The sequence below is a fragment of the Triticum urartu genome, chromosome 6A, assembly GCF_056163025.1.
Source record: "Triticum urartu cultivar PI428250 chromosome 6A, HENAU_Tu73, whole genome shotgun sequence".
Classification (NCBI taxonomy): domain Eukaryota; kingdom Viridiplantae; phylum Streptophyta; class Magnoliopsida; order Poales; family Poaceae; genus Triticum; species Triticum urartu.
The window spans coordinates 47571505-47586685 of NC_141878.1; the positions used below are offsets into that span (position 1 = coordinate 47571505).

Here is a 15181-nt window from a genome sequence, read left to right on the forward strand (position 1 = left end):
CGGCCCCAAAATACACACCTGATGCATCGCGGCAAAACGGCTCCCACAGCCCCCCTTCCACCAGCACGCGGCACAGCCGCATTAATATTAATTTTAAAAAGTCAACATAAAACCCCACTTAATCTGTGTTCGTGGACGCCCGCGTAACCTGTGATTTAAAAAGTGGGCTAAGTGGGCTGACCCACGTCTTCTACATAACCCACTTAATTCTTCCTTCCTATCTTCCGAAATCACTAGTTGAGGAGTATCCGTTGCAAAGATCACTCCAACTCTCAGATTGCGACAAGTGATGCACATGCAGCACGCCACTTGTCGTAACCTGAGAGTTTTCCCTTTTTTCGTAGATTTGTTTATTCAAAACGTTTTATCTCTCAAACCGTGCGTCCAAATCTCAAACCGCTTTTACCGTTGGATTCCATGTTGATAGATTTTGATGAACTTTTTTTCACGAAAAAAATCGAACGAAAAAACCGAACCGGAAGCACGGGTTTTTTCCCTTTCCGAAAGAGGCACGTCCGTGCCTCTCACGAAATCACAACCGTGCCTCTCGCGGAAGCAAAACCGTGACTCTCGCGGAAGGAAAAAAAAAGAGAAAATGTTTTTTTTTCGTTTCCGAGGAGGCACGGCCGTGACTCCCGCGAAAGCACACCCGTGCCTCTCGTAGAAGCAAAACCGTGACTCACGCGGAAGTAAAAAAACAGAAAACGAGTTTTTTTTCGTTTCCGAGAGGTACGACCGTGACTCTCGCGAAAGCACAACCGTGCCTCTCACGGAAGCAAAACCATGACTCTTGCGAAAGAAAATAAAATAGAAAACGCATTTTTTCCGTTTCCGAGAGGCACAACCGTGACTCTCGCGAAAACACAATCGTGCCTCTCGCGGAAGCAAAACCGTGACTCTCGCGAAAGAGAAAAAAAAGAAAATGTGTTTTTTTTCATTTCCGAGAGGCACGGTCATGACTCTCGTGAAAGCAAAACCGTGCTTCTCGTGAAAGGAAAAAAAACACGTTTAAATAGCTGAAAACGCATGCGAAAAAATAAAAAATAAAAATCCAAAGACAATGCGACACGTGACAAATGACTGAGAGCGTGTCAAGTAGCGCTGATCGTTGCGAGGCTCCCGAAGGCGCTCGTTAACTCGTGGCTCGCCTATCTTCCTCGTTCGATCGTTCCCCTCTCCGCACGATGGTAGGGTACGCTGTCGCGCTGCGTCCACCTTCCCCATGGCCAGTCTAGCGCCGCCGTCCACTACCCCATGGACGCCGCAGCGCCGACATCCATCATCTCCATCGACGCCGCAGTGCCGCCTTCCACCTCCATCGTAGCCGCACTAGCGCCACCCCCCACCTCCTCCACGGCTGCACCAGTGCCGCAGTCCACCTCCCCCATGGCTGCACCAGCGCCGCCATCCAACTCCTCCACTGCCAGACCAGAGCAGTTGTTCATCTCCTCTATGCCCGCCCCAGCGGCGCCGCCGTCTACCTCCACTATGGCCGTCACCGGCAACGGTCGCAAGAAGCGACCTCGACATGAAGTCCCAAGGTCTGGCTGCAAGAAGAATAAGAAGATTGCTGATTATCTGATTATCCCCAACATGCCAAGGTAGTTATCTGATTATCCCTTTGAGATCTGGATGTGCGTGCTGTTCAAGAAGATTGCTGTTGTTTGTAATCCTCAGATACCAGTGGAAGGTTTCTCTGCTTCATACATGGTGCTGTTAAAAAAATTCTTGGAATTTATCCCAACCCAAATTCTCTATTTGTTCTATCTAATGTTAGGTTACGGTTACTCCCCTGTCATGCGAAATTCTTGGAATTTATCCCAACCAAAAAAATGTGACAATCTAGTATAGTTTGAAGGTTAGTGGACTGATATTTTTGTCTGTCTACTGAACTTTCTGAAATTCGTTGCAGTGCTGGTGTCTCCTGAACATCACTGGCTTCTAAAATGTTAACATATACTAGTATCCTCTACTAATCTGATTCTACTATACATCTGAATCAGATCTGATGCTAGTACCCTCTACTAATCTTGACATATACTAGTGTGTGTTTGAGTTCACTTTATTTGTAAACCAATAGCAGCAGTTACAACTTCTTTCTCTGTATAGTACTAGCTGTTGCATTCTTGTGTTCTGTAATTGTGCAAAAAAGTCTCTTTTTTCTCTGTGTTATACTTCTAAATTGCGAGTTCTGAGTGCTTATTACTGTTCTCTCTTTTGTTAGCTTTTATTCAGCTGAGTTGAAGAAGCAAGTAAGCTGAACTTCAGTCTTCCTTGATGACCATGCTGGGCGCCAGATAGATGTTTAGAACATCCTGAAGAAATGAGAAAAGTCCATCTAGGATGTAGCCTAATCTGTGTACTGGAATGCTCTGTCCTGCTCAAACTATGCAGTGCTATAGCCTGTAATGGAGTCTGTGGTATGTGGAGTACTGGAGTATGTGGGTATGTTATGTAATTCTCAACAGCTGTACTGTTATAGCCTGCAACAGTGCAACTGTTCTTTTATGTAGTGGGTATGCGGCAACCCACATAACCTCATATAATTTATGTGGGAAGCCCTTTTCTTTTTTTGAGTTATTTGGATTGCTTACCACATGTGTCACGTGGTGTGAGAAGCCCATTTAGTCCCACATAATTATATGGGAAGATGCGGCAATATGCGGGACGTCCACAGGTCGTCCCACCTGCAGCCTGACTGAACCATAGTAGGTTTGTTTATAAATGGGGGCATTATTTTCTCTAATCTCTGCTCTCTCCAAAACAAACTTCACAAATGTGCAAAACTTGAGAGGGCCATCAAGGTACTCCCCATATGGCCCTCTGCGGCACACGTCCGCAAAGGTCATTGCACACGTCGTCCTTGTAGCAAGCTACGTGTTTGCATGTAGGCACCCGTAGCAGATTCCAAAGTTCGGGCTAATTAACCAACAAAGACAAGCAGGAGGACGATGCCCTTGCGACGGCTCGACCGTAAGCGCAGTCGCTGGCTGAAAGAAAGTGGGACCATGGAAGTTTCCCAATGTGTTCGGATATGAAAGATAAATTAGGGCACTCAGCGAGAGAATGAGATATGAAATAATCCTTTTTGTATATGAGCCTAACCATGTGCCTAACATATCGCGGGGAGTACTTGCCGGCGTGGCATACATCGCTGTTGTGGTTGGTAGATGCACCGGCTAGAATGCCGGCAAGAACAAGGAGGAAGATGCTTCTCGGGCTCAGCATCGTCACCACCCTTTGCTTATACTTTTTTGGTGGTTTTGTGAGGGTTCTTGGCGTGACGGTGCCTCCAGTTCACTCTCGTATGTTTGTGTCCATTCAATATGTGGTGACTTTAGGCGGTGTTCGGAGTCCTTCCGCTCCGGACTCAGCTTCGCGGAGCTGCGGGCTAGAATAATGGAGTTGAAAAATAGGCACTTCACAGATCCGGTAATTCTGCGGAGCCGGTGCAGAGCCCAACAGGCCCTAAGGGACCAATCAACCGAACATGCCCAAAGTAACCAGCAGCGCCGCACATTCCCGTGCCACCGTGGACAAAATTTGTTACAACTCTGCAAGGATCTCACATGAACCTTCAGCATCAGTGAGTCATCTCAGTGCATCCGAACTACTTACTCGTATAGTAGTAGAAGCGCAAAACAACGACAGGTCGACAGCAGACGGGCGCAGCGCACGCCGCTGTCTCCCACCCTTCTAAACCCCCCTCCCCCTCCCCCTCCGCCGCCGCCGCCGCCGGCAATGGAGGGCCTCCACAACCTGCTCGCGCGCCCCAACTCCGCGCCGCTCGCCTTCTCCCCCCCGCGCCCGCGCCCGCGCCGCAGGCCGCCCGTCGCCTGCCGCGCCGCGAGCCGCTGGGCCGACCGCCTCTTCGCCGACTTCCACCTCCTCCCCGCCGCCGCCGCCGCGCCCGAGCCGCCGGCCGCGGCCCCCGCGGGCGTCTCCGCGTCCCCCTGCGTCCCGCTCTTCCCCGACGCCGCCGACCGCTCCCTTCCCCTCCAGGTCGACTTCTACAAGGTCAGACCCGTACAGCATTACTTCACGGGCATCCCGTGTGATTTAACTGAACCTAGTAACACACATCTGATACTGATAGATAAAGATGCATCAGTATTGAAACGTGATGGTAATTTGTCGCAGAAAGGCCGTATCATCCAGCATTGTGCCTAGAATTTCCATTTTAAAGAATTCTCTCTAGGTTATCGTCTCCCTCGATCCCATAAAAAGCATGACCCATTTTTACCTGATAAATTAACTAGGGGTGGAATGAAATTGCTGCAACATTTAATTAGTTTGGGAAATGATTGGTTCGCTTGCTCTGCTCAGGTTCTCGGCGCCGAGCCGCATTTCCTCAGCGACGGCGTCAGGCGGGCCTTCGAGGCGAGGGCGGCCAAGCCACCGCAGTACGGCTACAACACAGATACCCTTGTTGGCCGTCGGCAAATACTGCAGCTTGCACATGATACTCTCACAAACCAGAGCTCCCGCACCGAGTATGACCGCGCGCTCTCTGAGGACCGTGACATGGCGCTCACATTGGATGTTGCTTGGGACAAGGTGAGGCTGTAGGGGCAGTAAACGGTGCACTTGGATCTTGCAGGATTTCAGATAGCATTAGCATATAATTGGTCTCCGCTTAAACTGGGTATCTTGCCAATCAGGTTCCGGGTGTGCTGTGTGCCCTTCAGGAGGCTGGGGAGGCACAGGCAGTGCTCGCAATTGGAGAGCACTTGCTGCAGGACCGCCCGCCCAAGCAGTTCAAACAGGATGTGGTGCTGGCAATGGCTCTGGCCTATGTGGATCTATCAAGGGACGCAATGGCGGCTAGCCCTCCAGACGTAATCCGCTGCTGTGAGGTGCTTGAAAGGGCTCTCAAGCTCTTGCAGGTTAGCTGTTTTCACCACCAAACAGTATTGCAGATTTAATATGTTTATGATGGTGGCTTTACACAAACATTTGCTCTTATATTTCTTTACGGATGGAGCATTTATTAATCCCAGTGAACATAATTTTCTTCTTTTACTGCTGTTTATACTATGTAGTCTAGATTGATCTAATTGCTGTCAATGCTAGTATCAATTCTGATTTTATTTGGCTATAAGTAAGTCCCCTTATGGTAAACATAAGATGCAGCACCTTTCCTTTTAGTATTTCCGTATGTGATTTCTTTTAGTTAGGATTTATCAAACATCTGCTTCCATGTCTTCCAGAAGAGCAGGGAGAGATCCTACTAATAGGTTTGTATAAGTAGTATAATAAAATGTACAAGTCTAACTATACAAGATAAACGTATAAAAGGGAGACTCAGTAAAACAATGGTCTTTACATTTTACATTTTCACTGGGACGATATTGGAATTGGTTAGATTTAGATAAATATGTGAAAACCAGCATGAAATGCATGTGATGTATGTTGCTAAGAAAGATCTTCTGGAAGCAGTACTAAGATGTATGTTATCCTTTAGGAGGATGGGGCAATCAATCTCGCACCTGATCTGCTTTCACAAATTGATGAAACTCTGGAGGAGATCACACCTCGTTGTGTTTTGGAGCTTCTTGCCCTTCCTCTTGATGAAAAGCACCAGAGTAAACGCCAAGAAGGTCTTCGTGGTGTGAGAAACATTTTGTGGAGTGTTGGTAGAGGAGGTATTGCTACTGTTGGAGGAGGATTTTCGCGTGAAGCCTACATGAATGAGGCCTTTTTGCAGATGACATCAGCGGAGCAGGTTTGTAATTATCACCAGTTTTCATGAGGCAGTAGCCTTTTCATGTTTCTGTAGCACATGTTTCGAGAATGTGTTGATTCATTTGTATTACAAATCACAGATGGATTTCTTTTCAAAAACGCCGAATAGCATACCACCTGAATGGTTTGAAATCTATAGTGTGGCACTCGCAAATGTTGCTCAAGCAATTGTAAGTAAAAGGCCAGAGCTCATCATGGTGGCAGATGATCTTTTCGAACAGCTCCAGAAGTTCAATATAGGTTCTCAATATGCTTATGATAATGAATTGGATCTTGTGTTGGAAAGGGCACTTTGCTCATTGCTTGTGGGAGACATTAGCAACTGCAGAATTTGGCTTGCGATTGATAATGAATCCTCACCACATAGAGACCCCAAAATTGTAGAGTTTATTGTGAACAACTCTAGCATTGACCACCAGGAGAATGATCTTCTTCCAGGCCTGTGTAAGCTTTTGGAGACTTGGCTTGTCTCAGAGGTTTTCCCTAGGAGCAGAGATACTCGAGGCATGCAGTTTACACTTGGAGACTACTACGATGATCCAAAAGTTTTAAGCTACCTAGAAATGATGGAAGGTGGTGGTGCTTCTCATTTGGCTGCTGCTGCTGCTATAGCAAAACTCGGTGCTCAAGCTACAGCTGCGCTTGGTACCGTGAAATCAAGTGCTATCCAAGCATTCAACAAGATTTTTCCATTGATAGAACAGCTAGATCGATCAGATATGGAGAATGCTAATGATGGCCCTGAGGAATCTGTCAATAAATTTGACCAGAAAACTATTATGGGATTTGATATCCGTGATTCCAAAAATGCTGCCCTGAAGATTGTCTCTGCCAGTGCATTATTTGCTCTGATGACAGTAATAGGCATGAAGTACTTGCCTCGTAACAAGGTGCTCCCTGCTATTAGAAGCGAGCATGAGTCCATGACAGTTGCTAATGTTGTTGACTCAGTTGATGGTAAGTAGACACTCCTTTACTTTCCAACTACTAGTAAAAAAGGAAAAAAAAACTCTGCTCATGTGTTACTACTGGTCATGCTTGATGTCTAATGACATTACATTTTTGAGATTGTAGCTTTGGGTTGACGTTTTCAACAAAGCTGTGTACCAAATGTTTGATCCATATATTGTTTCTGAAATCATAGTGCTTATATAGTATTAATTATATATTTATTTATTGAAGATGATGCACCAGATGAGCCAATGCAGATTCCTAGAATGGATGCGAATCTGGCAGAAGGTATTGTTCGCAAGTGGCAGAGTATCAAATCCAAGGCCTTGGGATCAGATCATTCTTTGGAATCATTGCAAGAGGTGAGGTTCAAAACTTTGGCTGGCTGGCCTCTGTTGCTGGTCCTGTGTTTCCACTGACAAGATACCTTATGCAACCGGAGACACTTCAGATAGTCATATAGGTTACACTGTTCATAAGTATGCTTGAGTGATAGTAATCCTGTCACAGCATAATTTCTCGAGTTATTTCCACTGCCAACTTATCGCCCTTACAACGGTAACTGAAAACTGGTATTTCCATGTCTCCCACAGGTTCTTGATGGCAACATGCTGAAGGTATGGAGGGACCGAGCAGCGGAGATCGAGCGCAAAGGCTGGTTCTGGGACTACACACTGTCCGACGTGGCGATTGACAGCATCACCGTCTCCCTGGACGGACGACGGGCGACTGTGGAGGCGACGATCGAGGAGGCAGGCCAGCTTACCGATGCAGCCAACCCCAGGAACAACGATTTGTACGACACTAAGTACACCACCCGGTACGAGATGACCTTCACTGGACCAGGAGGGTGGAAGATAACAGAAGGTGCGGTCCTCAAGTCGTCATAGGGCGTCCGGTGTGCAGTAGACCGTTGTTGATTGATTCCTCGCGTGTTCTTTTTGGTGTGTAAATAAGCAGTCTAGGCCCTTTTCAGTTTGGAAGTTGGAGATAGTTTGGTTAGTCTGACGTGCAATCAGTGATGAGCTTTGTTTTTCCCTGTGTCGTGTTCGGATTATTGCTAGCCTGGAAGATCTTTGAGTTGGGGATAAGAGAAACGTAGTGCTGAATTTGCTGCTGAAATTGTCTTTTTGATCTTTCACAAAACCCCTACAAAAAAATAGGGGAATGTTATTGTGCTGACCTTCCTTGGAAAGGCATGGCAAAACGTAAGGTTTTTTATGGCAAATTTAGTTGCCACGAGGATGACAAACTTTAGTTAGTAAGCACGGGAAATCCTGGCAAAAAAAATGAACCGGAAGGATTTGTCATGCTTGCCAACTAAATTTGTCATCCACGTACAACAAAAACTGTCATGCAAATCGATCACAATTGCCATGCCTCTGAGTGGGCGTTAGCTTGTTACGAGGGTTCAAAAAGTACACTATTCATAGATAAATAGTTGTGACCCCTATTGAATTTCCTCCCATCTCTCATTGTTGTCACCAGCTCCATACAATCAGACTGCACCAGTAACCTCGTGCATCCAATGTCTGAAGCTAGGAGTCCATCTCTCAAAGCAAGGGCCTCAGTTGTCGGGGCATCATTGACGAATTCAGTTGCTTGTCTATTGGATGCAATGACATTGCCATGATGAGCTATGATAAGTTAACCACTCCTGTAGCTCCTCGCTCTGTCATTGCAACAAAATCTGCCTATGCTTTTTCCCATCCGTAGCGTGCAATTCATGAGCTTGATTTTTTAGCCCTGCTATTGTTCATTCTAGAATAGCGCAATTCCCGAGCTTGCTTTTTTCTATCCCTGCTATAAGTCATGCAGAGTGCTAGAAGAGCCTGTGCTGATCGGGCCGGCATTTGGAAATGGTGTTCAAATTTAGTGTTTTGACTTTTTGTGCAAAGTTTAGCTAGATTTGATCTCGGTTTTAAGAAAATTCAGGATCTGACCCTTTTCCTACCGTCGGGGTTGCTCGTTGCTGGCGGTAGGGTATAACAGCCTACCGCCGAGGACCCTGACGGTAGGCTCCATTAAGCGGATGTCTGGGATGACGTGGAGTAAACCTCCTACCGCCAATATGTCTGTCAGTAGGTCGGTAAACCCTACTGCCTATCTCGCAGGCGGTAGGATTCAAAACCCCACTCAACCCCCCCCCCCCCCCCCCAAGACACACACACACACACAAAACCCCCTACTCTACCTAGGTAGGGGGAAATCCTTGTGGTACGTCTGTGGTAAACCTACCGCCAGGTTGCTTGCCGGTAGGCTATTCACGACTACCGCCAGGGACTATGGCGGTGGGGTGGTACAGTAAGGGTAAAACTACTGTATCTGAAAACGGAACTTTTTTACGGTAGGGTAGGGTGTTGTCCCATTTAAATTTTTATTCTTTCTTCAAAACTTAATCATTTTAATTCAAAAAATTCATCACTGAGTAATATATTTTGCAAATCAAAATATTACGATCTCACACATCATAACATGCATCACACATTGATATAAAATGGTAGTTCAACATAGCAAATAGTTTAACAAATCGATGATAGCAAATGGTTTAACTAGTTCAACATAGAAAATTGTTTAACAAATCCACGATAGCAAGTACTTGAACATAGCCAACAAGTTCTCCTTGAGCTCAACACAAAGCGAGTAGTTCCACATATGACCATATCACTTGGTCTTCCTCCCCCTCTTAGCGGTACACCCTCGTTTCTCTTTGAGCGGGTCTTGCTTTGTTGCTCGGCGAAGAGGATGTTCTTTCTGGAAAGGTGATGGGCTCAATACATCCTTGTGCGGATGAGATAGCCTCTTGCCCTAGGTTGGTTGAGCGGCATGGCTAGAGGAACCTCCGCTGGCACAGCTAGATGAAGCAAGGGTACGTGTCGAAGGAACATGCACATCAACCGAGCTAACACACCCAAGCATGCCCACTAGTTTGTGACAACGGTTCATGAACTTATGCAATAACAAATAAACAAAAACATGATATGGATCAAGATTATGGTTATGGATATAGCAGTGACAAATACTATACTAGATTATGATTATACTAGATCATGATTATGACCAGTAGGCTCAAAGTAAGTGATAAAAACTTGACATAGACCAATGTAAACTAGAGTTCATCTTCAACACATCCATCATACAGAATCAAACTAAATAAACCTAGGATCAACAAAAATTAAAACTACTAGATGAACTAACTAGGGTTCATCTTGTGCCAAATAATGCATCAAAACGGAAACATTTTGACTAAAACTACTTGGAGGGATTGAAGGAGCTTACTTCTCTCGTCGTGGAGCCATCTCGATCCACAAAAACGATGGAGAAACAGAGGAGATAAGAGGGGGAGTGGAGGGGATGAGAGAGCCGCCGCTTCTCTGTTCCTTCGGGCGGTAGCAGGAAGATGGGGCTGGCTTGGTGGGTGGGCCCTGCTGGCCGCCCCCCGCAACTTATAACCGTTCAAAGCCTGCCGCCGAGCTCGCTGGCGGTAGGGTATAACAACCTGCCGCCAGGGGCTTTGGCGGTAGGATTGACGGCATAGGCGACATGCCGTTTACTAGTGTTGACGTGGATAAGTGGCCTACCGCCAGGGTCCTCGACGGTAGGCTGTTATACCCCTACCGCTAGCGACCCCGACGGTGAAAGGGGTCAGATCCCTTTTTTTTAAACCGGGGTCAAATCCGGCTAACCTTTGCACAAAGGATCAAAACACTAAATTTGGCCCAACTGATGAGCGCGAGAAATTCACACCAGCCCACTCCAGGGATAGCGTGAGGCCACACCGCTGCTCATGAAATGATATTCCCAGCATAGATACTCTATTCCCACTTTGCACATAGCCTCATCATTTGTGTCTTAGGGCACCGAAATAGAGCATGGTTAATACTTCCACAATCAATAGAGCACGGAGAACATTGACCACTCAAACTGTTGTGTCTGTTGGCAAGAATTCCTTCGCATGGGATAGCGTCCTTTAGAACCCTGCAAAGTGGTCACACGGACGATGTTTTTCAACCACAACGCATTTAGCGAGGGAATGGCGCTAAAGTGTGAGTTCTTCCCACCCGAATAACAATGACAAATACGGTGCTGAAACGTCTTACATTTCTTTAGAGGGAATACTTGTAATAATAACTTAAAAAAAAAGACGAATGCCCCCATGATTTGACTAAAACCCTAGGAATTTTCCGATCAAAGTTCACGGAATGGAACAGTAACCGGACGCCCGGACGTAACTCGTGACCGCATCCGTGCCGTTCCGCCTCCTCGCACGCGTCGTATGTACGCTACGCATCGGCCGGTGCGAAAGCCGCCACTCCCCCAACGCGCGGGCAGCACGAGCCACGAGCCAGCCAGGCAGGCCGAGAAGGCGACCCAAAGAGGCAAGCGCGCAGAGCCAGCTAGGCAGAGCCCGACCCGTCAATCCTTTCCCCTCCAGAACCCTCCCTCCTGCCCCCTCCCCTCCCCGCCACCACCCGCCGCCGCCGCCTCGCCGCGGAAACCCTAGACCCCTCCCCCGTCCGCCCCGTCCGTTCGCCGCTCCGTCGCCGCCGCCACCCGCTTCAGATCTCGACGACTTCCGCCCGCGATGGAGGACTGGGGTGAGCGCCTCCCTCCCCCCCTCTCTCCCGCGCCTCCCGATCTGCGTGGGAGCCGATGCTCGATTCGTTCCCGATGCGGGCAGTTCGTTTTTGCGACGGACGAGCCTCACTTGAGTCGCCGAATCTTAGGAGTCGGCTGTTTCGCCGGCGCGACCAGTCCGTCGGGCGATTGGCGGGCCTCATGGGCCGCCTGCGTGCGTTCATAATCGCAAATTTCGGGCGCTGCGATTGCGCGTGAGATCGGTTCACGTTCGCTGCTGAGATCCCAGCGCGTTTACGATTCTGGGCGCAATCATCAGGAATTTGGGTTTTTGGTATTTGTACGGTTCATTTGTTTGTCAGCCCCGTGGATCAGTTCCAGGCGCAGGCTGCGTATTGTTTTCCGAGCCCTGGCACCAACCGTAATCAGTTAGCCCTCCGCGTGTTTCTGTTTCAGTAGTAACAGTGTAACGATTTCGTGCTTTCGTCAAGTATTTTGTGCTGCTTTTATCTGTTGGGTAATTTAGAAGACATGTAGAACATTTAGGGCGGGTTTTTACTTTTCATAGTAGAAACTAGACTGTTGAATTTGCATGTGCGACCATGCTTGCTTAGAGCGGCCATCGATAGGTTGCACTATTGCGATGGCCTGTGCTGTTATTAGTTGTGCTACAGTATGTGTACCGTGTTGTTTGGACTTGTTAGCCAAATCATTGCACACGCAGTATTTTGATGGTTAATGCGATGCTGCGAGTTTGTGACCTAGGAATTCGGCCGAATTCCTGTCTGTGCAATTTATTTATTTTGGGAGGTTGAGTGATATCTGATGGTGCTTCCCACATTTTATTAAAGACAACATTAGTGCATTATCAGAACAAGTTGTAGGAAGCCTTGAAATTGTCGCTATTTTTTATTGAATCTATGGTGCTTGTTTGTTCTGACACTTCATATTCTTTGACACTTAATATTATTTTGGGGTATTTACAGAGAATGATGATTTTCAACCAATCGCGCCTGTTGTGAAAGCTCAACCTCTTAAAAGTAACTGGGAAGATGAAGATGTGGATGAAGATGATGTCAAAGAATCTTGGGAAGAGGAGGAAGAGGTACTGGAAAGATTTGCACACTGTTTAGTGCACATAATCCCCCTTTCCCCCTGGCCCACATTTTTGTAGCTCTTCATTTTATAGAAAGTTTAAAAAGGGAATCACCTCGTTATTTTCAGATTTTTTTCATTTATTTCTGGGCATTATTAACACTGCGAATATGTGAAAGTAGAAAGTAATATCCAATCTGAGGGTTATCAGGGACATGTGGCATGTGGCCACTTGCCAAACATTAATTCCACCCCCAATGATTTTGTACTGTTGCTGGAAATTCGCCAAGTAATCCTTGGTGTTCATTGTCGCCATGAATTTCAACATATATCACTTTAATGTGTAGATGAATCCCTAACAAATCTAACTGATCACTATGTTCTGTCTGTTCGCATGGTCTATTCATTTTGCCACAAGTATATGTTCAGTGAATTGTTTAACAGTGACCATATATGCTCTTTTGTGTATGACTGGTTCTGATGTGCATATTAATTACCAAAACTTCATGTTTATGCTACGCTGTCAGCAGTAAGCTTTTATTTGGATATGTGCTACTAATATTGAATTGTCATTGATTCAACACTGGTTCTGTAATACATACAATGCAGAAACCTAAGCCACAACCTGTAGAAAAGCCTGCTCCAAAACCTAGTGCTAAAGCTGCTGTGAAAAAAGGCAAACAGCCCTCAACGAGTACTGAAGTAGTTGATGATGATGTTCTTGATGATCCTATTTCAGAGAAGCTTCGCCAACAAAGGTATTGCTATTTCTTTTCCTGCCGTGGCCTTCTGGCATTATGTGCCTACCATTCAGTTTGTTCACTCTGATGCTTTACTTGTTACAGGCTAGTGGAAGAAGCTGACTTTAAGGCAACAGCAGAGCTTTTTGCAAAGAAGGACGGCAGTGAAAAGTCACTAGAGACTTTCATCCCGAAGTCTGAGAGCGACTTTGCGGAATATGCTGAGCTTATCGCAAACAAAATTCGCCCGTATGAGGTCTGTTCAACGTTTGCAGAGCTCTCTGTTTGGTTCATATTGAGACTCCCTTTCCTTCGGGAACTGACCTCGTTGGCTCATGTATACAGAAAAGCTTTCACTACATGGGTCTACTTAAGAATGTCATGAGACTTTCCATGACATCGTTGAAAGGTGCGGATGCGAAAGAAATATCCTCCTCCGTCACGGCAATTGCTAATGAAAAGATCAAGGCTGAGAAAGAAGCTGCAGCAGGCAAAAAGAAAGGAGGTGAAATTCTGGGCCTAATCTAGGCACTTTCTGTTTCTGGCCAAACATGATGTGTAGCCCTAGGATGGGAATGCTGTTACTATCATATGCCTTCTGTGCTGATGTTTGCCATAAATCTCCAGGAGCAAAAAAGAAGCAGCTCCATATAGAGAAAGGAGAGGAGGACTTTGTTGCCCGACCGGGTGCATCTTTTGACGATCCCGACGAGTTCGACTTCATGTGATTGGCTGGGAGGGGAATAGCCTCTTCCGTGTAATACCTTTGAGGCAAAGCAGAGACTAGGGTTTGCGGCGGTCTGTATTCCCTTCAGAGGCACCTGAACACTTGGAACTGCGTGGGAACATGTCTTATCTATTTGAGGTTGATTTTGACACTCGGAGAATAAGAAGAACGCTTGCGGCTCCCTGAGGCGTTTTTCTTGTTCAAGACCTGTTTGTGTTTTTTTACTCTTGTTCTGTGGGTTGGGATCTGTTCCTTTTTGGCCAACTGTACTATAACGTGTTCCTGGTTATATTGGAGTCATGCAAGTAAATTCTGGCGGTTGCCTCAGTTAAATTCTCGAGTTCTTGTCAGTGTGCTTTGAAAGCGAATATCTCGTTATTCCAGCAAATTTGTCTGGCATGGCTCTGACTCTGTCAGTATCTCAAGTCGTATGCTGCATAATGCTCAGGACAAGTTGCACGTAGGCAGGCTCGTTTGCAGAAAAAGAGGTCACTGTTTTCTGTCATGTCCGTCCTGCGGCCTCCTAAGATCATCTACAGTCGGCTGCCTCGACCCTCCTCCTTAAACGCCGTCAGTCACCAATCAAAAAAAGTGATCTAGATGGTTGCCTCAAACGCTCGGGGCTGATCGGCATCCCTTGTATTCAGTCCAAATCTAGTGCGAATATGAAGTGGCTCGGGAGCACATCGGTGGCGGTCCACTCTGGCTCACCTCAACCTCACATATTTGTCCCCGTTCTCTTACCGGACCAAAACCTAACCACTCCACTTTGCCACCCAAGCTCCCGTCTAGCCTTGTGTCGTCCAATGAGGGTTGGAGGATGCTATGGGCTATGACCGTCCGCATTGCCCTTTGGCGCTCCTGGGAGGACTGCGCCCGACCAATGAGGGATCTTTTCGACGCGAATTCATTGTGTCGGCGCAGAGGACACTGGGGTAGGATCTTCGCGGTCCGGTTGCCTCCCCATCTCTGGGCCGTTGGAAGAAGAGGATAAGCCCGAGGCTTGCCTCGTTGTCGATATGGCGGCGGCGGATGCGGGGGCGCGCACTCTGCATAGGAGGAAGCTCTCCGAAAGCAAAACCGGGCGGTCCGTGTCATGGCTGGACTGCCCCCGAAAGTTGAGAAGGAAGGCATCGACGGATCGCTCAACTCCGACTAGATCCATGGGCGTCTCCGACCGGTACTTCCGGGATAAAGATGGCAAAGGCGCTGGAAAGGGCAAGGGCAACCGTGGATGAGCTTCTCCATAGTTAATATGTAGGTAGAACATGCCAAAGTTTGATAGTTCGATGATATGTCATGATGTAATAACCGGATGATGTAATAACCCGAGGAAGCCATCTTC

The 15181-nt window shown here is 47.0% G+C and overlaps 3 protein-coding genes across 4 annotated transcripts; all 3 read left to right on the plus strand.

Moving 5' to 3' along the window:
* The first annotated feature begins 1183 nt into the window (after window positions 1-1183).
* Window positions 1184-2736, plus strand: LOC125515155 (uncharacterized). Its single transcript, XM_048680595.2, has 2 exons — window positions 1184-1601; window positions 2225-2736. The coding sequence occupies exons 1-2, from the start codon at window positions 1255-1257 to the stop codon at window positions 2259-2261; spliced, it is 384 nt and encodes a 127-aa protein (XP_048536552.1). The 5' UTR covers window positions 1184-1254; the 3' UTR covers window positions 2262-2736.
* A 940-nt stretch (window positions 2737-3676) lies between these two features.
* ARC6 (Chaperone DnaJ-domain superfamily protein) lies at window positions 3677-7818 on the plus strand. Of its 2 annotated transcripts, none has more exons than XM_048678936.2 (7): window positions 3677-4017; window positions 4327-4557; window positions 4662-4886; window positions 5465-5725; window positions 5826-6702; window positions 6928-7058; window positions 7290-7818. In XM_048678936.2, the coding sequence occupies exons 1-7, from the start codon at window positions 3742-3744 to the stop codon at window positions 7584-7586; spliced, it is 2298 nt and encodes a 765-aa protein (XP_048534893.2). In that variant the 5' UTR covers window positions 3677-3741; the 3' UTR covers window positions 7587-7818. The 2 variants fall into 2 exon arrangements, with proteins under 2 accessions (XP_048534893.2, XP_048534895.2); XM_048678938.2 differs by having other exon boundaries at window positions 6940-7058.
* A 3290-nt stretch (window positions 7819-11108) lies between these two features.
* Window positions 11109-14169, plus strand: LOC125514604 (uncharacterized). The gene is made up of 6 exons (XM_048679939.2): window positions 11109-11294; window positions 12261-12379; window positions 12979-13127; window positions 13215-13365; window positions 13455-13614; window positions 13737-14169. Exons 1-6 carry the CDS (start codon window positions 11282-11284, stop codon window positions 13835-13837), a joined length of 693 nt encoding a protein of 230 aa, XP_048535896.1. The 5' UTR covers window positions 11109-11281; the 3' UTR covers window positions 13838-14169.
* The last annotated feature ends 1012 nt before the right edge of the window (window positions 14170-15181 follow it).

Coding starts and splice junctions, on each gene's coding strand:
- LOC125515155 (XM_048680595.2), top strand. CDS start 1,255: ATGGACGCCGCAGCGCCGACATCCATCATCTCCATCGACGCCGCAGTG. Junction 1,602..2,224: donor ATTATCCCCAACATGCCAAG/GTAGTTATCTGA, acceptor CTCTTTTGTTAG/CTTTTATTCAGCTGAGTTGA.
- ARC6 (XM_048678936.2), top strand. CDS start 3,742: ATGGAGGGCCTCCACAACCTGCTCGCGCGCCCCAACTCCGCGCCGCTC. Junction 4,558..4,661: donor TGGATGTTGCTTGGGACAAG/GTGAGGCTGTAG, acceptor CTTGCCAATCAG/GTTCCGGGTGTGCTGTGTGC. Junction 4,887..5,464: donor GGGCTCTCAAGCTCTTGCAG/GTTAGCTGTTTT, acceptor GTTATCCTTTAG/GAGGATGGGGCAATCAATCT.
- LOC125514604 (XM_048679939.2), top strand. Junction 13,128..13,214: donor GAGAAGCTTCGCCAACAAAG/GTATTGCTATTT, acceptor TACTTGTTACAG/GCTAGTGGAAGAAGCTGACT. Junction 13,615..13,736: donor AGCAGGCAAAAAGAAAGGAG/GTGAAATTCTGG, acceptor ATAAATCTCCAG/GAGCAAAAAAGAAGCAGCTC.